The 19,874-nt window shown below is 67.8% G+C and overlaps 1 protein-coding gene across 1 annotated transcript in view; it reads right to left on the minus strand.

Moving 5' to 3' along the window:
- The window catches only part of CACNA1A (calcium voltage-gated channel subunit alpha1 A), a 33,988-nt gene extending 16,403 nt beyond the window's left edge, over positions 1 to 17,585 (minus strand). The window contains 26 exon segments of the mRNA XM_053933110.1: positions 81 to 180; positions 1,677 to 1,783; positions 1,879 to 1,938; positions 2,176 to 2,305; positions 2,469 to 2,610; positions 2,808 to 2,987; positions 2,990 to 3,171; positions 3,364 to 4,092; positions 4,482 to 4,588; positions 4,706 to 4,773; positions 4,868 to 4,985; positions 5,095 to 5,167; positions 5,313 to 5,444; positions 5,554 to 5,666; positions 6,271 to 6,383; positions 6,750 to 6,959; positions 8,706 to 8,795; positions 8,923 to 8,979; positions 9,531 to 9,646; positions 9,913 to 10,016; positions 10,587 to 10,774; positions 11,634 to 11,786; positions 11,873 to 11,964; positions 13,519 to 13,658; positions 14,124 to 14,229; positions 17,131 to 17,585. Of these exon segments, the coding sequence (XP_053789085.1) occupies positions 81 to 180; positions 1,677 to 1,783; positions 1,879 to 1,938; positions 2,176 to 2,305; positions 2,469 to 2,610; positions 2,808 to 2,987; positions 2,990 to 3,171; positions 3,364 to 4,092; positions 4,482 to 4,588; positions 4,706 to 4,773; positions 4,868 to 4,985; positions 5,095 to 5,167; positions 5,313 to 5,444; positions 5,554 to 5,666; positions 6,271 to 6,383; positions 6,750 to 6,959; positions 8,706 to 8,795; positions 8,923 to 8,979; positions 9,531 to 9,646; positions 9,913 to 10,016; positions 10,587 to 10,774; positions 11,634 to 11,786; positions 11,873 to 11,964; positions 13,519 to 13,658; positions 14,124 to 14,229; positions 17,131 to 17,417 (3,897 nt within the window). The 5' untranslated portion in view covers positions 17,418 to 17,585.
- Between the last annotated feature and the right edge of the window lie 2,289 nt (positions 17,586 to 19,874).

Raw genomic sequence — 19,874 nt, forward strand, 5'->3', positions numbered from 1 at the left:
TAGGGGAGAGGGGAGGGGGGGTTAGAACCACTGCTTGGGACCCCCCCCCCCCGAATTCTCCTCCAGCCCCCGGAGCCCACCTTGAGCTTGGGCAGCCTCTTGATGGTCTTCAGGGGCCGGAGCACGCGGAGGACGCGGAGGGACTTGATGGTGTTGATGTCCTTCCCTTTGCTGCTGCCACTGGTGGGGGGGTGGGGGGCGAACGGGGGGGTGTGGGACCCCTTGGTGCGACCCCCGGGAACCCCAGCGGGACCACGGGTGGTCCCACCCCCTCCTCCCGCCCCTCCCACCAAGCTGAACCCCTCCACCACCCCCCCACCACCCCCCCCCCGTGCTCATCACATGTTTGCCTGAGGTGGTTTTTTTTTGGGGGGGGGGGGGCGGGGGTGGGAATTTGGGGAGGGGGAGCGAGGCACGAGCATGAGCACGAGGAGAGGACGAGGACGGAGAGACGAAGGCAGAAGGATTTACCGTGAGCTGCTCCTGCGGCGGAGGCGGAGGAAGCGGAGAGACAAGGCACGGTCAGAGCCCCCCTCCCCGGAACCTCTGACCCCCCCCCAAGAGAGGGGGGGACCCTCGTGGCAGCCCCACCTCGTGGTGGGAGGAGGTCGGGGTCTGCTCTGGGTTTACTCCCGTGTTACTCAGGGGCTGCTGTGTCTCGCGGGAGATGCTCAGCCTAGCCTTGGAGGCTGCTCAGTTACTCAGGGGATGCTCAGCCTTTACTCGGAGGGTGCTCAGCCTCTACTTTAGGGCTGCTCAGACACTCAGGGGATGCTCAGCCTCTACTTTAGGGCTGCTCAGTTACTCAGGGGATGCTCAGCCTTTACTTTAGGGCTGCTCAGACACTCAGGGGATGCTCAGCCTTTACCCAGGGGATTTTCACCCTTTACTCAGGGGATTCTCCCCCTTTACTCAGGGATTTCTCCCCCTTTACTCGGGGGATTCCCCCCCTTTACTCAGGGGATTTCCCCCCTTTACTCAGAGGATTCTCACCCTTTACTCAACCGATTCTCCTCCTTGATTCAGGGGATTCTCCCCCTTTACTCGGGGGATTCTCACCCTTTACTCAGCCGATTCTCCTCCTTGACTCAGGGGATTCTCCCCCTTTACTCAGAGGATTCTCCCCCTTTACTCAGGGATTTCTCCCCCTTTACTCGGGGGATTCCCCCCCTTTACTCAGGGGATTTCCCCCCTTTACTCAGAGGATTCTCACCCTTTACTCAACCGATTCTCCTCCTTGATTCAGGGGATTCTCCCCCTTTACTCGGGGGATTCTCACCCTTTACTCAGCCGATTCTCCTCCTTGACTCAGGGGATTCTCCCCCTTTACTCAGAGGATTCTCACCCTTTACTCAGCCGATTCTCCTCCTTGATTCAGGGGATTCTCCCCCTTTACTCGGGGGATTCTCACCCTTTACTCAGCCGATTCTCCTCCTTGACTCAGGGGATTCTCCCCCTTTACTCGGGCGATTCTCGCTCCCCCAGGGCTCACTCGCCCCTTCCTCCTTCCCCGCCACGCCAACACGGGGACGGTGACAGGACGACACAGACGCGGTGACAAGCGACAACAGAGAGCGCGGGCAGGGGCACAGACCCCACCGGGGGGCACTGGGGGGCTACTGGGGGGCACTGAGAGATGCCAGCCCCCTCCACCTCCACCCCCCCGGGCCACTCACGTGAAGGCAAAGGCCACCAGCGCCCCGCTGACCACGATGAAATCCAGAATGTTCCACAGGTCGCGGAAATAGGAGCCTTGGTGAAGCACCAGCCCCAGATCCACCATCTGCGGGGGCAACGAGGTTGGGGGGGGGGGTCGGGGGGGGTTCAGGGGGCTTCGGGGGGCTCTCGCCCACCCTGAAGACCCCTCCCCGTGCTCACCTTGATCACCATCTCGAAGGTGAAGACCCCCGTGAAGACGTAATCAAAGTAACGCAGCACCTGGGGGGGGGGGCAAGGCTGGAACAGGACCCCCCCAGGACCCCCCCAGAGCCCTCTCAGACCCCCCCCCCCAGCACCCCAGAACCCCCCCTGGCAGCACTGATTCTCTCAGACCCGGCACACCCCACCCACAGACCCCCCCCCCCCCCACTTTATTTAGGAATTCTTTTGGGGTCCCCCCTGCCCCATTGGCAGAGGAAAAGGGGCAGGGGCGGGGGTCTCGGGCGGGGGTCTCACGTTGTTGCGGGGGGCGTTGGGCTGCACGGGGTCCTCGGCCGCCAGCGCGATGCTGCTCATGGCGATGACCATGAGGATGCACATCTCGAAGTAGCGCAGGTTCACGATGTAGTGGCAGAGCCGCCGGAACCTGCCGAGGACAGGACCCCCCCCAGGTGAGGGCAGGACCCCCCCCCCACCCCAGGATCCCCCCCCCAATCTCCTCCCGGGCCCTGCTACTCGCCCCCGGTGCTCACGGGTTGGTGGAGACCCCCCCCCAGGACCCTCCAGAGCCCCCGTCCCCCCATGCTCACGGGTTGGTGGTGGAGAGGATGAACATGGAGCTATAGGGCACCATGGGCTTGGGGCCGTTCTCATCCTGCCCGTCGCCTTCCTCTTCCTTCTTCTCCTCCTCCTCCTTGCGGGGCAGCGGCTCGGGGTTGGCGTTCCTGTTCACTGCGGGGGGAGCAGAGCCCTCAGGGACCCCCCCCCGAGCCCCCCGGATCCCCCCGAATCCCCCTGATCCCCCCGAATCCCCCCGGATCCCCCTGAATCACCCTGATCCCTTAAAGCCTCCCAGACCCTCCTGGACCCCCTCACAGACCCCTCCCAGACCCTCCCGGACCCCCCAGACCTCAGCGGGCCCCCCCTACCTTGGACCAGGGCGTTGCTGGAGGGCGGCGGGAAGGGGGGTGGGATGTCCACGGCCGTGTGCTCGGGCTTGCCCCCTCCCTTGGAGGGGTTGTTGGGGGGGCCGGGGTTGGTGACCACCAGGCTGTTTTCGGGGGTGGGGGGTTGGCGGTGGGAGGGGGCCGGCGGGGGGGGCCGGCGGGGGGGCAGGGGGTGTGGTTGCCCACGGAGGGGGGCGCGGGGGGGGGCTCGGCCGTGGCCAGTTTGTTGTTCTTCATGTTGTCGATGTCCTCGGCCACGGGGGGGTCCCGGCGCCCCAGGTCCTGCTGGATGGGGCGGGTGGTGGACAGGGTGGGGCCCGACGGCGCCGGGGGCAGCTGCGTCTCCCTGGAGGGGAGCAGAGGGGAGGGGGCTCAGAGGGGACCCCCGGCACCCCCGAGAACCGCTCCAGGGAGCCGGGATCGCCCAGAGATGCTCGGCTCTCCCTCGGGATGCAAAGCAGCCCCTGCGCTGCTCTGGGGTCTGGGGGCTCCCGGAGGGTCCCACCAACTCCCCCGGGGGTCCCTGCCGCACCCTCACCTCCTCCGCCGGTGCCGCCGCTCCTTGTCGTCCCTCCTGCCCTCGCCGTCGTAGCCGGGCGGTGGCCCGTGCCGGTGCCGCCTCCGCCGCTCGCCATCCCCGTGCTCCCCGTCGCCCTCTCCCCGCGGCGGACGCCCCCCTTCCCGGTGCCGCGGCCGCCGCTCGGGCCTGGCTCCCTCCTCTCCCTCCTCGGGCCCCCTCCGGTGCCCGCGGTGCCGCCGGTGCTCCCGCTCTGGCGGGGACCCCGCGCGGCCCTCGCGGCTGCGGTGCCGCCCTTTGGGCCGCTCGCCCTCGCCGTAGCCGCGCTCCTGGCTGGGCTCCCGCTCCGGTTCCCGGCTGCTGCTGCGGGGCCGGCGGCTACCGGGGGGTCCCGCGGGGGGTTCCCCGGGCCGGGGGCCGCCGCCGTGCTCGGGGTAACGGGGCTGCTGCTGCCGGCGCAGCTCCTCGGCGCGGAGCGGCCCGAAGCGGGGCTCGCCCGGGGGCTCGCCGGGGCGCGTCTTGTTGGTGTTGTTGTTGCGGTTCTCCTGCGGATCCACCACCAGGGGCCGGTCCAGGTGTGTCTTCATGTCCGGGCGCAGGTGGCGAGCGTAGGGAACCTTCCAGCGCTCCTCGGGATCCAGCTCGCTGTAGAGCGCCTCGCGGCTCGCCAGCAGGTTCTGCTTCCGCAGCTCGCTCGTGCGCTGCTCCCACACCGACTTGGAGGATTTCTGGTTCTTCTGCTGCTCCTTCCTGCGGCCCCCGGGGGTGGGATTGGGTCGGGAGGGGCCGGGGGCAGGGCGGGGTGGGCTCAGGATGGAGCCGGGGCGGGTCCGGGATGGAGGATGGGATGGAGGCGAGGATGGATCTGGGATGGAGGCGAGGATGGATCTGGGATGGAGCCGAGATCGATCCGATCCGCACATGGAGCTGTGGTGAAGCCAGGATGGAGCCGAGGAAGGAGCCAGGATGGAGCCAGGGATGGAGCTGGGATGGAGCCGGGGTGGATCCGGGGATGCCGCTGAGGAAGGATTCGGGATGGACCCAGGGATGGAGCCCGGATGGGTTCGGCCTGGCTCTGGGATGGTTTTGGGGATTTTTGGATGAACCCGGGGTGATCCCGGCGGGCTCCGGACACTCACATGGTGACGGACATGTTGGCTGCGGACAGCGGGCTGACCTCGGCCACCTCCTTCGCCTTCTGCAGCGCCAGCTTCTGGTTGGCAGCTTCCTCCTCCTCCTGCTCATCCTGCAAAGCCCCAGTGCCGCGTCCAGCCTGGCTCTGAGACCCTCCCGGACCCTCCGAGAACCCCCCCGCACCCTCCAAACCCCCCCACGGACCCTCCAAAGCCCCCAGACCCCTGACCTTGGTGAGCTCCTGCGCGTTGGCCAAGTTGTCCACGGCGATGGCCAAGAAGACGTTCAGGAGGGTGTCTGGGACTCGTGTCAAGGCAAAGCAGGGGCCAGGACAGCCCCTCCCAGGACCCCCCCCGAGCCCCCCAGGACCCCCAGGGACCCCCCAGAATACAGTTTCCAAAGAGGGTGAGGACAATGAAGTAGACGGAGAAAACCATGCCGCCCTTGACGCCACCCTGAGATTTGATCCCGTCGTACATCACCGCGTTCCAGTCTTCTCCCGTCAGGATCTGGGGGGGGGGACAGAGGAGCCCTGGGGGCAGCGGGGACACCCCCCCCCCACCCACAGCCCCCTGCCCCCTCGGGACCCCTCCCCACCTCAGCGGGGATGGGGCATACCTGAAACACCGTCATTATTGCTGCTGGGAAAGTGTCGAAATTGGTGGGAGGGGTCCCGTCGTCAAAATTGAACCTGGGGGAGTTTGGGGAGGGAGGGGAGGGGCAGCGGTGGGAGCCCCACCAGCAGCAGGTGCCCCCCCCTCCCCCCCCAAGCGGGGGGGGGCACAGAGACACACGCCCCCCCAACTCTGGGGGATGTCCCATGCCCGGTCACTCACTGTCCCCCGAAGAGCTGCATCCCCAAAAGGGCGAAGACAACGATGAAGAGGAAGAGGAGGAAGAGGAGGCTGATGATGGATTTCATGGAGTTGAGCAGGGACACCACCAGGTTCCGCAGGGAAGCCCAGTACCTGCGGAGACAGCGGTGGGCTGTGCGGGCGTGGGGGGACACCGGGGACACCGGGGACATGAGGGGACACTGAGGGACACCGGGGACACGGGGGGGGACCTGGGGCTCACTTGGTGACTTTGAAGATGCGCAGTAACCTGAGAGCTCGCAGCACGCTGATCCCAAAGGATGTTCCTGGCTTCACAACGGCCCAGATCACCTCGAAGATGCTTCCGATGATAACCTGGGAGGGGACGGCGGCCCTGGGTGATCCCATCGCAGCCCAGAACCCAGATCCCAGATCCCATCCCATGGATCCCAGATCCCAAATCTCATCCCATGGATCCCAGACCCCATCCCAGATCCCAGATCCATCCCAGATCCCATGGATCCCAGATCCCAAATCCCATCCCAGATCCCATGGATCCCAGATCCCATAGATCTGCTCCCATGGATCCCATTCCAGATCCCAGGTCACATGGGTCCCAGATCCCAGATCCCACCCCCTGGATCCCAGATCCCACAGATCCCATGGGTCCCAAATCCGAGTTCTCACAGATCCCAGATCCAAAATCCCAGATCATCCGGATCCCCCAGCTCCCAAATCCCAACCCCCAAATCTCAAGTCGCAGATCCCAGATCACAGAGATCCCATGGATCCCAAATCCCAGATCCCAGATCCCAGATCCCAGATCCCAAATCCCAGATCCCAGATCCCAGATCCCAAATCCCTGATCCCTGATCCCAAATCCCAGATCCCAAATCCCAGATCCCAGATCCCAAATCCCAGATCCCAGATCCCAGATCCCAGATCCCAATTCCCAGATCCCGGCCCCCCGCGCACTCACGGCGCAGTCGAAGCAGTTGAAGGACGAGTGGAAGTAAGGCCGCGTCCCCAGCCCGTACATTTTTATAAACATTTCGGACATAAAGAGTCCCAAGAAAATGAATTCTGCATAGTCTGGGGGGGGGGGACACACCCCGGTCAGGGGAGGCTGCTCCGGGGAACCCCCGGGGGTCTCCTGGGCCGGGGAACCCTGGGGGGGGTCCCAAAAGGTGAGGGGGGGTCTCATGAGCTGGAGGGGTCCAGGGGGAGCTGGGGGTCTCGGGGGGGCGCTGGGGGGGGGCTCAGGGGGTTTTAGGGGGCTGAGGGGGTGTCGGGGGGTGATTTGGACATTTGGGTGTCTCGGCGGGGGGATTTAGAGATTTGTGTCTTTCGGGGGGATTTGGAGATTTGGGGACCTTTGGGAGGTCTCAAGGGGTCCCGGGGGGGATTTGGGGGTCCCAGGGGGGTCTCAGGGGGTTCTCGGGGGGGGCTGTGACTCACAGAGGAAGTCGGAAAGCCAATCTGGCTGGTCGTAGTGAACGATAGCAACACACAGGGTGTTGAGGGCTACCAGACTGAGCACGGTCCAGTAGAAGGCCTGAGTTTTCACCATGCGCCGGATGTGGAAGCGCATGCGCCGCTCCCGCTTGTGGAAGAAGGTGGCGTTCTCCAGCTTGGCACTTTTGAGGCTGGCACGGGCGAAGGGGGAGCCTGCGGGAGAGCCCCCATGCCACAGCCAGGGGGTTGGTGTGTCACTTCGGGCTGTCCCTGTGTCACCTGTGTCGCCCGTGTCACCCCTCCACTCCCCACAAACCATCCCTGTGTCACCTCAGGGTGCTCCTGTGTCACCCCAGGGTGTCCCTGTGTCACCCCGGGGTGTCCCTGTGTCACCCAGCACCCCACAAACCATCCCTGTGTCACCCCAGGTGTCCCTGTGTCACCCCAGGGTGTCCCTGTGTCACCCCAAGGTGTTCCTGTGTCACCCCAGGGTGTCCCTGTGTCACCTCAGGGTGTTCCTGTGTCACCCCAGCGTGTCCCTGTGTCACTCCAGGGCGTCCCTGTGTCACCCCAGGGTGTCCCTGTGTCACCTGTGTCGCCCGTGTCACCCCTCCACTCCCCACAAACCATCCCTGTGTCACCCCAAGGTGTTCCTGTGTCACCCCAGGGTGTCCCTGTGTCACCTCAGGGTGCTCCTGTGTCACCCCAGCGTGTCCCTGTGTCACTCCAGGGCGTCCCTGTGTCACCCCAGGGTGTCCCTGTGTCACCTGTGTCGCCCGTGTCACCCCTCCACTCCCCCCAAACCATCCCCGTGTCACCCCAGGGTGTCCCTGTGTCACCCCAGCGTGTCCCTGTGTCACCCCAGGTGTCCCTGTGTCACCCCAGGGTGTCTCTGTGTCACCTGTGTTGCCCATGTCACCCATCCACTCCCCACAAACCATCCCCGTGTCACCCCGGGTTGCTCCTGTGTCACTCCAGGGTGTCCCTATGTCACCTCAGGGTGCTCCTGTGTCACTCCAGCGTGTCCCTGTGTCACCTCAGGGTGCTCCAGTGTCACCCCAGGGTGTCCCTGTGTCACCCCAAGGTGTTCCTGTGTCACCTCAGGGTGCTCCTGTGTCACCCCAGGGTGTCCCTGTGTCACTCCAGGGCGTCCCTGTGTCACCTCAGGGTGCTCCTGTGTCACCCCAGGGTGTCCCTGTGTCACCTGTGTCGCCCGTGTCACCCCTCCACTCCCCACAAACCATCCCTGTGTCACCCCAAGGTGTTCCTGTGTCACCCCGGGGCGTCCCTGTGTCACCCAGCACCCCACAAACCATCCCTGTGTCACCCCAAGGTGTTCCTGTGTCACCCCGGGGCGTCCCTGTGTCACCCCAAGGTGTCCCTGTGTCACCCAGCACCCCACAAACCATCCCTGTGTCACCCCTGGTGTCCCTGTGTCACCTCAGGGTGCTCCTGTGTCACTCCAGCGTGTCCCTGTGTCACCCCAGGGTGTCCCTGTGTCACCTGTGTTGCCCATGTCACCCATCCACTCCCCACAAACCATCCCTGTGTCACCCCAGGGTGCTCCTGTGTCACCCCGGGGTGTCCCTGTGTCACCCAGCACCCCACAAACCATCCCTGTGTCACCCCAGGGTGTCCCTGTGTCACCCCGGGGTGTCCCTGTGTCACCCAGCACCCCACAAACCATCCCTGTGTCACCCCAGGTGTCCCTGTGTCACCTGTGTCACTCACCACCCCACAAACCATCCCTGTGTCACCCCAGGTGTCCCTGTGTCACCTGTGTCACTCACCACCCCACAAACCATCCCTGTGGCCACCCTCCCATGTCCTTGCAATGCCACCGACCCATGTCCCTGTGCTGTCCCCCCGGTGCCACCCACCCATGGCCGCGATGTCCCCTCGGAGCCACCCCTCAGTGCCACCCTCCCATGTCCCCTCTGTCCCCCCGGTGCCACCCACCCATGGCCGCGATGTCCCCCAGCTGCTCCTCGCCCTCCTCGGGGCTCAGCAGGTCCGTCTTGCTCCTCTTGCTGGTGGCCCTCCGGAGAGCTCCCGCAGGGGGGGGGGGGGGGGCACAGGGGGGCGGCCGTCACCCGGGGGGGTCCCGGGGGGGGGGTCCCGGGCCGAGTGGGGGTCACCCCGGGGGGTGGGGGTGGGGAGGGGGCTGCACACTTACCATCGAAGGGGCGCCGGGGCTCGGCCTCGGGCTCGTCCTCGGCCAGGATCACCTCTTCTGAGGGAAAGTGGGGGGCTCAGGGGGGCTTTGGGGAGGCTTTGGAGGGGGCTCTGGGGGCCTCGGGGGGCTCGGAGGGGTTTTGGGGGTGCTTTGGGGGGCTTGGGGGTGCGCAGGGCGGCTTTGGGAGGCTTTGGAGGGGGTTTGTGGGGGGCTCTGGGGGGCCTTGGGGGCTCAGGGGGCTTTGGGGGGGTTCAGGGGGTCTTTGGAGAGGATTTGAAAGGAGTTCAGGGGGGGTTTTGGGGCGAGCAAACTTTTGGGGTGGGCTTATGAGGTAGGGGGGCTTTTTGGGGAGGGGTCTCTTGGGTTTTTTTTGGGGGGGGTCCCAGAGGGTCCCAGAGGGTTTGGAGGGGGCTGGAGAGGATTGGAGGGAACTTGGACCAGTTTGAGAAGGGATTTTGGATGTGTTTGGGGGCGTCCGATGCGATTTCAGGAGGCTTTGGTTCGTGCAAAGTTTTGGGGTGGGGGTTATGAGGTGCGGGGGGGAGGGGTTTTGGGGTGGGGGGGGGGGTCATTAGGGGTTTTTTTTGGGGGGTGGTCCCGACCCTCACCCGCCTTGGAGATCCACTCCATGTATCCGTTGAGCTCCCGCTCGATCTGCTGCTGCCGCCGCAGCTTCAGGAACGCCCGGCGGTTCTCCACCCGCTCCCGCTCTTTGGCAAACTCCCTGCGGACCCCCCCCTCAGCCTCGGCCCGGGGGGGGGCACTCGGGACCCCCCCAGAACCCCCCCAAACCCCCCTAAATCCTCCTGAGCCCCCCAAATTCCCCTGAGACCCCCAAAACCCCCCAAATCCCCCCCAAAGCCCACCAGAGCCTGATGAATCCCCCCCCCCCCCCCAGCTCAGCCTCGGACCCTGGGGGGCCACCTGGGACTCCCCCCCAAATCCCGGGACCCCCCCAAAAACCCGGGACCCCCCCCCGGAGCCGCTCACCCGGACAGGACCCCCAGCACGAGGTTGAGCATAAAAAAGGAGCCGATGATGATGAGGGGGATGAAGTAGAGCCAGTTCCAAGTGTTCCCTGAGGCGTCGTTGCTCTGTGAGTGGGGAGGGTGGGGGGAAACGGGAAATTGAGGGGAGGTCCCAAAAACTGGGGGGGGGGGGGTCCCAAAAATGTCCCATGGCCCCCCCCAGGGGGGTCCCGTGAGCCCGGGGGGGGGGGTCCCGTGGGTTGGGGGGGTTTCCCTGACCTGGGGGGGGGGGTCCCAGGGCACTCCCCCTGAGCTGGGGGTGGGGACGGGGGGGGGGGGACATGGTGGGGAGCGGGTGTGCACCGGGAGGGCACCGGGCGGCACCGGGAGGGCACCGGGAGGGGAAAGGAGGGGAAAGGAGGGCGCCAGACGGCAGCGGGCGGGCACTGGGCAGCACCGGGCAGCACCGAGTGGCACCGGGCAGTACCGGACGGGCACCGGGCGGCACCGGGAGGGCACCGGGAGGGCACCGGGAGGGGAAAGGAGGGCGCCAGACGGCAGCGGGCGGGCACTGGGCAGCACCGGGCAGCACCGAGTGGCACCGGGCAGTACCGGACGGGCACCGGGCGGCACCGGGAGGGCACCGGGCGGCACCGGGAGGGCACCGGGAGGGCACCGGGAGGGGCCGGCGCTCACATAGTAGAGGAGGTCGGTCCACCCTTCCATGGTGATGCACTGGAAGACGGTGAGCACGGCGAAGAGGATGTTGTCGAACTGCGTGATGCCGTAGTTGGGCCCCTCCCAGTACTTCTTGCACTTGGTGCCGTTGGGGCAGATCCGCGCCGGCTCGTCCGTCCCGCACGGGACCTCCACCTTGATCTCGTCTGGGGAGGGGGGGGGGGGGGCGCTGTGGTCTGAACCCCCCCGGTGTCCCCAGAACCCCCCCGGTGTCCCCAGAACCCCCCCCCCGGTGTGACAGAAATAACCGCGGCCAATTAACGGCCAATTAACGGCTTCATCAAGGGACGGCGGCAATTAGGACGTTCCAAATCGAGCGCCCGGGGAGATTTTTGGGAGGGGCTGGGGTGGGAGGAAAGGATCCGGTCCCCCCCCAAGCCCCAACCCCGGGAATCCCGGCCGGCCCCGGGGGGAAACTGAGGCAGGAAGGGGCGGGGGGCGGGGTGGAGGGGGAGATTGGAGGAAATTTCGGGGAAATTGGGGAAGTTTGGGGAAATTCAGCGGAATTTGAGGGGGATTCAGGGGGAGCCGAGGAGGGGTTAGAGGGGATTTGGGGATGCTGGAGAGGGGGGTTGGAGGGGATTTGGGGAGGGTTGGAGGGACTTGGAGAGGCGGTGGGGAGGTTTTGGAGGGGATTTAGGGATGTTTGGGGGGATTTAGGGGGTTTGTGGGGTTTTGAGAGATTTTGGGGGGTTTAGGGAGGTTTGGGGGGATTTAGGGAGGTTTAGGGAGGTTTTAGGGGGATTTAGGGAGGTTTAGGAGGCTTAGGGGGGGTTGGAGGGGGATTTGGGGGGTTTAGGGGGATTTAGGAAGGTTTGTGGGGGGTTTAGGCGGGTTGGAGGGGATCTGGGGAGGTGTAGGGGTGTTTAGGAGGGTTTTGGGGATCTGGGGACACCTGGGGGGATGGAGGGGATTTGGGGTGGTTTAGGGGGGCTGGGGGGGATTTGGGGGGGGTTAGGGGTATCTGGGGGGGTTCTGGGGACACCCGGGGGCGTGGCACCCCACCTGTGACCAGGTCGAAGCAGGTGGTGTGGAATTTGCCCATATAAAACTCTAATCCTATGATGGCGAAGATGAGGATCGCGAAGAAGAGCAGGAGCCCGATCTGCAGCAGCGGGATCATCGCCTTCATGATGGACTTCAGCACGACTTGTAAACCTGCGGCGGCGGCAACTGAGTGGCCACGAGCCCCGGGACCACCCCAAACCACCCCGCCGGGACCCCCAAAACCCCCCAGCACTCACTTGGGATCCCCGAGACCAGCTTGAGGGGCCGGAGCACGCGTACGGCCCGCAGCGTCCGCAGGTCGAACTGGGAGCCCACCGAGGCCAGGATGCTGCGGGGACAGCAGGGTCAGCGGCCCTGGGGACCCCCAGCTGGGCCACTGTGGCCACCGAGAGTGGCCACGGCCACTGACACATCCCAGCATGGCCAGGGACCCCCGAGAGACACCGAGTCCAAGGGCCACCACTGGCCCAGTGGCTGCCAAGAGCCACCACATCCTCCGTGGACCACCGTGAGCCCGTGGCCACCCAGTCACAGCTGTCACAAGCCCCAGTGTCCCTGTCACACGGCCACCAGCCCCTGGCCACCACAAGCCCCCCGATCTCTGTCACACGGCCACCAGCCCCTGGCCCCCACGAGCCCTCCTCCCCCCCCCCCCCGCCGCTCCGCGTCCCCGTTACACGGCCGCGAGCCCGTGGCCACCACGAGCCCCCGTGTCCCAGCCCCCGCGAGCCCCCGTGTCCCCGCCGCAGGGCCACGTGCCGCGGGGCCGGCAGCCGGTGCCGCCGGCGCGGGCGGTCGCCCGGGGCTATTTTTAGCCTTTTCCGGCGATGCTGCCGCTGGTGGCCGATGCCAAGCGCCGGTGCCAGCCCCGGGCCCGCGGCCACCGGCCGGCACCGGCCCCCGGTGTCCCCGAGGGGCTGCAGGGGGTGGCCGGAGAGCCAAAGGGGGGGTCCCAGGTGTACCCCAGGGGTTCGGGTGGACCCCGGTGCTGGGGGGAGGGTCGCCTGTTGCCGTGGCAACCGGGTGGCGATGCTCATCCATCACCCCCCCCATCGCAGTCAGGCCTGGACCCCCCCCCAGTGACCCCCAAAAGCCGCAGTGACCCCAATTTAGCCACCTCTTGCACTGACCCCCTGCCACCCCAATTAATCCATCTCCAATTAATTCACCCCTAATTAATTCACTCCCAATGAGTTCACCCCCAATTAATCCACCCCAAATTGATTCACCCCCAAATTAATTCACCCTTCACCCCCAATTAATCCAACCCTCATTGCAGGGGGGGAGCAATGCCGGGAACAGGGGGTGGGGGGCGCAGAGAGGTGGGGGGGGGCAGGGGCAGAGGATGACACAGGACAGAGCCCCCCCCCGCCTACACCCCCCGAAAATCTCCCAAAAACTTCTGCCTCAGTTTCCCCGCTGAGGAAACACAGGGGTGTCTGTGACCGCGAGGGGGGCCATGACCAGGGGGAATTTGTCACCGGGGTGGGGGGAGTCTCTGTGACCGGGGGGGGGGGGGGCGGTTTCTGGGGTGGTGGTCCCACGGCCGGGGGGGATTTTGGAGCCGGGGGGGGGGGGGGTTTGCCGGGAGCTGCCGCCAGCAGCAGCGCCGCGCGCTGAGTGACACCGCGGGGACGCGTTGTGACAGCGCCACGGGGGACACGGGGACAGCGACGACGAGCACGTGGGACACGCGGGTGGGGCACAGGTGGGACACGCGGGTGGGGCACAGGTGGGACACGCGGGTGGGGCACAGGTGGGCAGGGAAGGGCAGGGAAAGGGGGGGGGGGCGGGTCCCGCACCCGCACACCTGCACGGGGCACCTGTCCCGGAACCGCCGCCAGCCCCGGGTGTCCCGCGGTGTCCCCGCGGTGCCCCTCACCCTGTGAGCACCACCACGAAGTCCATGACGTTCCAGCCGTTGCGCAGGTAGGAGCCTTTGTGGAAGGCGAAGCCCAGCGCGATGATCTTGATCCCCGCCTCGAAGCAGAAGATGCCGATGAAGTACGGCTCCGTGTCGTCCTGCGGCGCGGGGGACACGTGTCGGGGGACAGGTGTCGGGGGGGACGCCAAAACCTCCGCACGCCCCCCCCCATCCCCCCCCGGGGGAAGGGGGTCAGCGCTGTCCCCGGCTCCCTCCAGCCCTCCCCAGGTGGCCCCGGGTGGAGGCGGCGTGGCCCAGATTCCCAGTAAGGAGGAAACTGGGACGCCGGCGGCTCCGGGGGGAACTGGGAATCGTGGCCAGCGCGGGCCAGGTGCGGGCTGGCAACCCCCCCACCCTCCCTGCTGCCCACGCCGGCCAGGGACACGGCAGGGACCCCGCGGTGCGCTGCGGACACTCGGTCGGACCCCCAGGGTGGCCGGGGACCCCCGGCAGAACCCCCAGGGACCCCCAGCAATGCTCATGGCACCTCCGCTGGGTGCCCAGGGGGCCTTGCAGGAGCCCCCAGGGCTGGCAGGGACCCTCCCCGGGAGCCCCCAGCTCACCAGCCGCTCCGACATGGGGGTCTTGTCCTCGTCGGGCAGGTGCTGCTCCAGCGCCAGGACGATGCAGTTCGCGATGATGGTGGCTAAAATCATGTATTCAAAAGGAGTGGGGGGCGAGTCAAGGAAAAAAAACAACGGGGCTGCGGGACCCCCAAACTGCGCTGGCGTGGGGGAAACTGAGGCAGGAGTGCAGCTGCGGGGTGCCCAAAGCGGGGCCGAGGCGCTCGCAGTACTCCGGTGTCGGCGCCCCGCGTGTTCAGCAGCTCGTTAATTAATTCCCTCATCAAAGCGGCAGCCGCGGCCTCGGCTCCGCGGCGCGATCAAAGCGCCCCGGGGACAGCGGGACCCGCCGCGACCGACACGGCCCCGCTGGGCCCGCGGGCACCGGGCACCGGCACTCCCGGGGCTTGCGGGGACGCGTCCGTGTCCCGTCCCGTGTCCCCATGTTCTGCCCCACGGCGCTGTGCCCACACGCCACCCCACCCGGTGGCCGCGGTGGCACCGAAGGGCGCAAAGATGAGGCTTGGACCCACACGGGGCCAGGCGGGGGGAGCTGTGGGCGCCCGGCCTGGCACGGCACGGGTATCCCACACGGATGTCCGGCCTCCGCTGCTCTCCAACATGGCCCTCTGGCACCGGACAGCTGCCCATGGCCGTGGCCACCCAGCCATTCCAGCCTGGCACCACGGGGCCACCCGGAATGGCCACCCCGCCCCACCGTCCTGGGCGTCCAGCACAGCGCTGGCACCTGGCACGGGCACCGGGCACCACCCTGGCACGGGGACCTGGAGCTGCTGCCCGGCACAGCTCCCTGGCACGGCACGGTTCTCCGGCACCGCTTCCCGGTACAATATGTCTCCCGGAGCTGCTATCTGGGCCAGCGCGCCTCCCTGGCACGGCACGGCTCCTGGTGCCGGTATCCAGCCCGGTGCAGCTCCCTGGCACAGCCCGGGGATCCAGCACAGCTCCCGGTACCGGGATCTGGCCAGGCACAGCTCCAGCACAGCTTCCGCTACCGGGATCCGACCCGGCACAGCTCCCCGGCACAGCTGGGGATCCAGCACGGTTCCCTGGCATGGCACAGCTCCCAGAGCCGGGATCCGGCCCGGCTCCTGGCGCGGCCCGGCCATCCGGTGCCGGATTCCGGCCCGGCACGGCTCCTGGCACGGCCCGGCCCAGTAATCCGGGGCAGCGGAGCGCGGCGATGCAGCACGGCTCAGCACGGCTCAGCACGGCACAACCTCCCGGCCATGGGGCTCTGCGCCCCCAAACCGGGCTCGGAGGGGGTTCCCCCACCCCTCCGCGCCGTGACCCCCACCCCGGGATCCCCCCCCCCCGGACGGATTTTTGGGGCGCCGCGGGACCAACCCCCGGCTGCCGCCGCCGCCCCCTCGCCCCGGGACCGGCGTGGGAGGCTCTGCGTGCCGCAGGATGGGACCCGCAGGGTGGGGGGCGGGGGGCGATGCATTACCCCCTCCCCAGCACCCCGGAACACCCCGACAGCCCCAGACCCCTGCCCGGACCCGCCGCGACCCCCCCCCTCCCCGCCCCGGGACGCGGGGACCGGCGTTCCCGTCACCGCCCGGCCCCGCTGCGGCACCGGCCGCGACCCCCGCCCCGCACCCCCGGGACCCCCCCACTCCTCCCGCCGTCTGGGGGGCACCGAGGGGATGCCCGCGCCCCCAAAGTCCCCCCAAAAAGCTCGTGGTGGAGGCAGAGACCCTCAAAACCGCGTGGGGACCCCCCCAAAACCGCGTCGGGCCCCCCCAAACCGCCGGGAGAGAGGGCAGGGGCTGTTTTTGGGGTGACAGCGGGTGCTTTGGGATGGTTTTGGGGGTCCTTTTGGGCTGATGGGCGCCTTTTGGTTTGCTGCTGCCGGCCGAGTGTTTTAGGGGGCTGAAAAAGGAGGAAGGGGCTCGGAGGAACCCCAAGGGCAGCAGGGGGAGGCTTTACCTCCCCAAAATAGCCCCAAATAGCCCAAAATAGCCCCAAAGCAGCCCAGAATAGCCCCAAACACCCCAACGGGGGGGGGGGGGGGGGATGGATCTGGAGACACCCCAATCTGTGGGGACCCCAGGGAGATGGAAATGGGGGGACAGGAGAGATGTGGGGTGAGGGAAAGGGGGGGTGCCCGCTCACACATCGTCCCCAAAAATAGGGCACCGGGAGGTGCTGCTGCAATGGGGTCCCCATTTCCCACCCCCCGGATGAGCTGGACCCTCCCAGTTTGGGGACAGGGGTGGGACTGGGGGGGCAGCAGGGGCACGGGGAGAGAAATGGGGTCCCCCATGCAGGGCAGGGAATGGGGACCCCAAAAAGGGGGTCGGGGACCCCAGTGCAGGACACGGTGACCCAGTACAGCGACGGTGACCCCAATACGGGCAGGGGAGGTGACGCACGACCGGAATGGGGACCCCAGCTCAGGGCAGGAAAACGGGGTCCTCGATGGAGGTCAGGGCATGGGGGACCCTCATGCGGGTCAGGGGAAGCCCAAAGCGGGTCAGGGGATGGAGCCATGGTGTTGGGACCCCAAAACGGGGCCGGGGGTCCCAATACGGGGCTGAAGAGCTCATGCAGGACAGGGTGACCCCAAAGTGGGGTTGGGGTCACAATATGGGGCTGCAGAGCTCATGCAGGACAGGGTGACCCCAAAACGGGGCTGGGGGCCCCAATATGGGGCTGCAGAGCTCATGCAGGACAGGGTGACCCCAAAACGGGGCTGGGGGTCCCAATACGGGGCTGAAGTGCTCATGCAGGACAGGGTGACCCCAAAATGGGGCTGGGGACCCCAGTGCAGGACAGGGTGACCCCAGTGAGGGCCGGAGGTCAGGGCTGTGGGCTGGGCTCGGGGTCCTTGTGCCAGTCCCACCTTCCCATCATGGGGGGGCGGGGGGTGCCAGAGCCGGGTCCCCTCATCCCGGGGTGGGGGGGGTGGGGGTAGGGTTGTCCGGTGCAGGATCGCGGGCCTCCCCCCCCCCCCCCCCCCCCGCCCCCCGAGAAAGGATATGGCCATTCGGTGATCTTTTTGGCGTATTTCCTCACCACGTTGTCCTCGCTGAAGAGGAAGAGCGAGCGGTTGACGGTGAGGCAGTTCTGCCGCACCGGGATGGGGTTGTACAGGGCCATGGTGCGGGCGCGCTGGGCCATGGACTGCTTGTAGAGCCGCTGCGCCCCGGGGGGGCCCTGCCGCGGGCCCCCCCCCGCCGCTCCCCGGCCCCCCGCCGCCGCCCCGGGGCCGCTCCCGCCGCCGCCGGGCCCGTAGCGGGCCGCCACCTCCTCTCCGAAACGAGCCATCCCGCCGGGCCGGGGGGGGTCACGCTGCTGAGGCCGGCACCGTCGAGGAGCTCATCACATCCCATGGGCCCCCCCCAACCACAAAAATAAAAAAAAAGCTCGGCGCGGGGGGGGGGCGTTCTCGGGGTCCGGTCCCGGCCACCGGGCGCTCAGCGCTCAGGAAGCGGCGGGCGGCGGGGCCGGCATCCCGAGCATCCTCCGGTGCGGCGCGGCCCCCCCCGCCAGCCGGTGCGGCGGGGGGGGGGGGGGGGGGGTTGCGGGGGGACACCCCCGGCAGAGGCGGGGGGTCCGCGGGATGCGGGGGTCTCTCCGCTGCGGTGCCCCCGGAGCGAGGCGGGGGGGGGGGGGGGGGGGAGGGGTCTCTCCGCTGCGGTGAGGATGGATGGGGGGGGCTCCTCTCTTGCGGTGCCCCCCCCCCGCAATCCGGTGCGGAAGGGGGGGGGGGGGAAGGGGGGGCCTCCCCCCCCCCCGGTGTAAAGGGGGGTCTCCGACGCTGCGGCTCCCGGCGCGGGGGGGGGGGTCCCGGTGCCTCGGAGGGAATTGCGGGGGTCCTGGCGCTGCAGCTCGCGGTGTCCCGGTTCCGGCGGGGGGGGGGGGGGGGCGGGGGTCCCGAGCCCCTCGCTGCGGCTCCTGGTGCCCCGGTGTTGCGGGGGGGGTCTCTCCTCTGCGGCTGCCCGGAGCGGGGTCCCGGCGCTGCGGTTCCCGTTGTCCCCCCCCCGGGAGGGGGTTGCGGTAATTTGGGGCGGGGGGGGGGGGGGGAGAGGAGAGGAAGAGGAGCGGAAAAACCCGGGGGTCTGTCAGCGCATCCCGGCGCCCCCGGCCCGGAGCATCCGTGAGAGGTTGGGGAGGGGGAGAAAAAGGTAAAAAAAATCCCCCCCCCCTCCTCAAAAATGCCCCAAATCGGCGACAAAAATCCAAAGGGTACGGAAAAAAAAAAAAAAATTAAAAATTAAAAAAAAAAAAAAAAAAAAAAGAAAAAAAAAAAAAAAAAAAAGGCGGAGGCGGCGGCGGCGGCGGCGGGGGGGTGGTGCCCCCCCCGGGGGCGGCGGGGCCGGGCGGGGGTCGCCGTCAGCCCCCGGCAGCAGCGGGGTGGCGGGGCCCATCGGGCCGGGCTGCGGCAGAGCTCGCGCTGCTGCTCCTCCTCCTCCTCCTCCTCCTCCCCCTCTCCCTCTCCTTTCCCCCCCCCCCCACCAATACCCAGGACCTTCCTCCTCCTCCTCCTCCTCCTCCCTCCTCCTCCTCCTCCTCCTCCTCCTCCTGTTTCCTCCTCCTCCTGCCCCCCCCCCCGGAGTGCTCGGGACCTTCCTCTTCTCCCTCCTCTTCCTCCTCCTGAGCCCCCCCCCCACCAATGCCAGGGACGTCTCCCTCCTCCTCCTCCTCCCCCCCCCCACCTCCTTTAACTACCCCTTAATTACTTAACGCGCTTTAATTACCCCCACCGCTGCCTCAGTTTCCCCACGCGGTCACCCCGCTGCCACCCCCCCCCCCCCCCCCCCAGCTCACTGGGGGACAGTGGCCCTGTCCCCCCCCTCCCCTCCCCCAGCCTTACTTTGTCCCCCCCGTGACCCCCCAAAAAAAGCCGAACTGGGTCAGCGGGTGCCCCCCAGCCCCCGCTGACGTCACGGCCCTTTGTCCCCAGCGTGGCTTTTGTCCCCGCAGCCGCCGCACGTGGCCCGGCCGGTGCCACCCCCCCCGGGGCACCGGGACCCCGGGACACCCGGCCGGGGGGGGGGCTGCGGGGGCCGGGGGGGGGCACGGGGCTCCGCCGGACTCCCCTCGGGACAGGGGGGGCGCTGGGGACCCCAAAGAGGGGCTGTGCCCAAAGGGGGGGCTGGTGTCACCTGGGAATGGTGGGGACAGCGAATGGCACCGCACGTGGGCACGGCCACACACCTGGGCACACCTGGGCACACCTGGGCACACCCGGGCACGGCCACACACCTGGGCACACCTGGGCACACGGGCACACCTGGGCACGGCCACACACCTGGGCACGGTCACACACCTGGGCACACCTGGGCACACCTGGGCACACCCGGGCACGGCCACACACCTGGGCACACCTGGGCACACCTGGGCACACCTGGGCACAGCCACACACTTGGGCACGGCCACACACCTGGGCACACCTGGGCACACCTGGGCACGGCCACACACCTGGGCACAACCGCACACCTGGGCACACCTGGGCACACCTGGGCACGGCCACACACCTGGGCACGGTCACACACCTGGGCACGGCCACACACCTGGGCACACCTGGGCACACCTGGGCACGGCCACACACCTGGACACACCTGGGCACACCTGGGCACACCTGGGCATGGCCACACACCTGGGCACACCTGGGCACGGCCACACACCTGGGCACAACCGCACACCTGGGCACACCTGGGCACACCTGGGCACAGCCACACACCTGGGCACGGCCACACACCTGGGCACAACCGCACACCT

Source organism: Vidua chalybeata, assembly GCF_026979565.1.
Source record: "Vidua chalybeata isolate OUT-0048 chromosome 33 unlocalized genomic scaffold, bVidCha1 merged haplotype SUPER_33_unloc_2, whole genome shotgun sequence".
In the NCBI taxonomy this organism is placed as follows: Eukaryota; Metazoa; Chordata; class Aves; order Passeriformes; family Viduidae; genus Vidua; species Vidua chalybeata.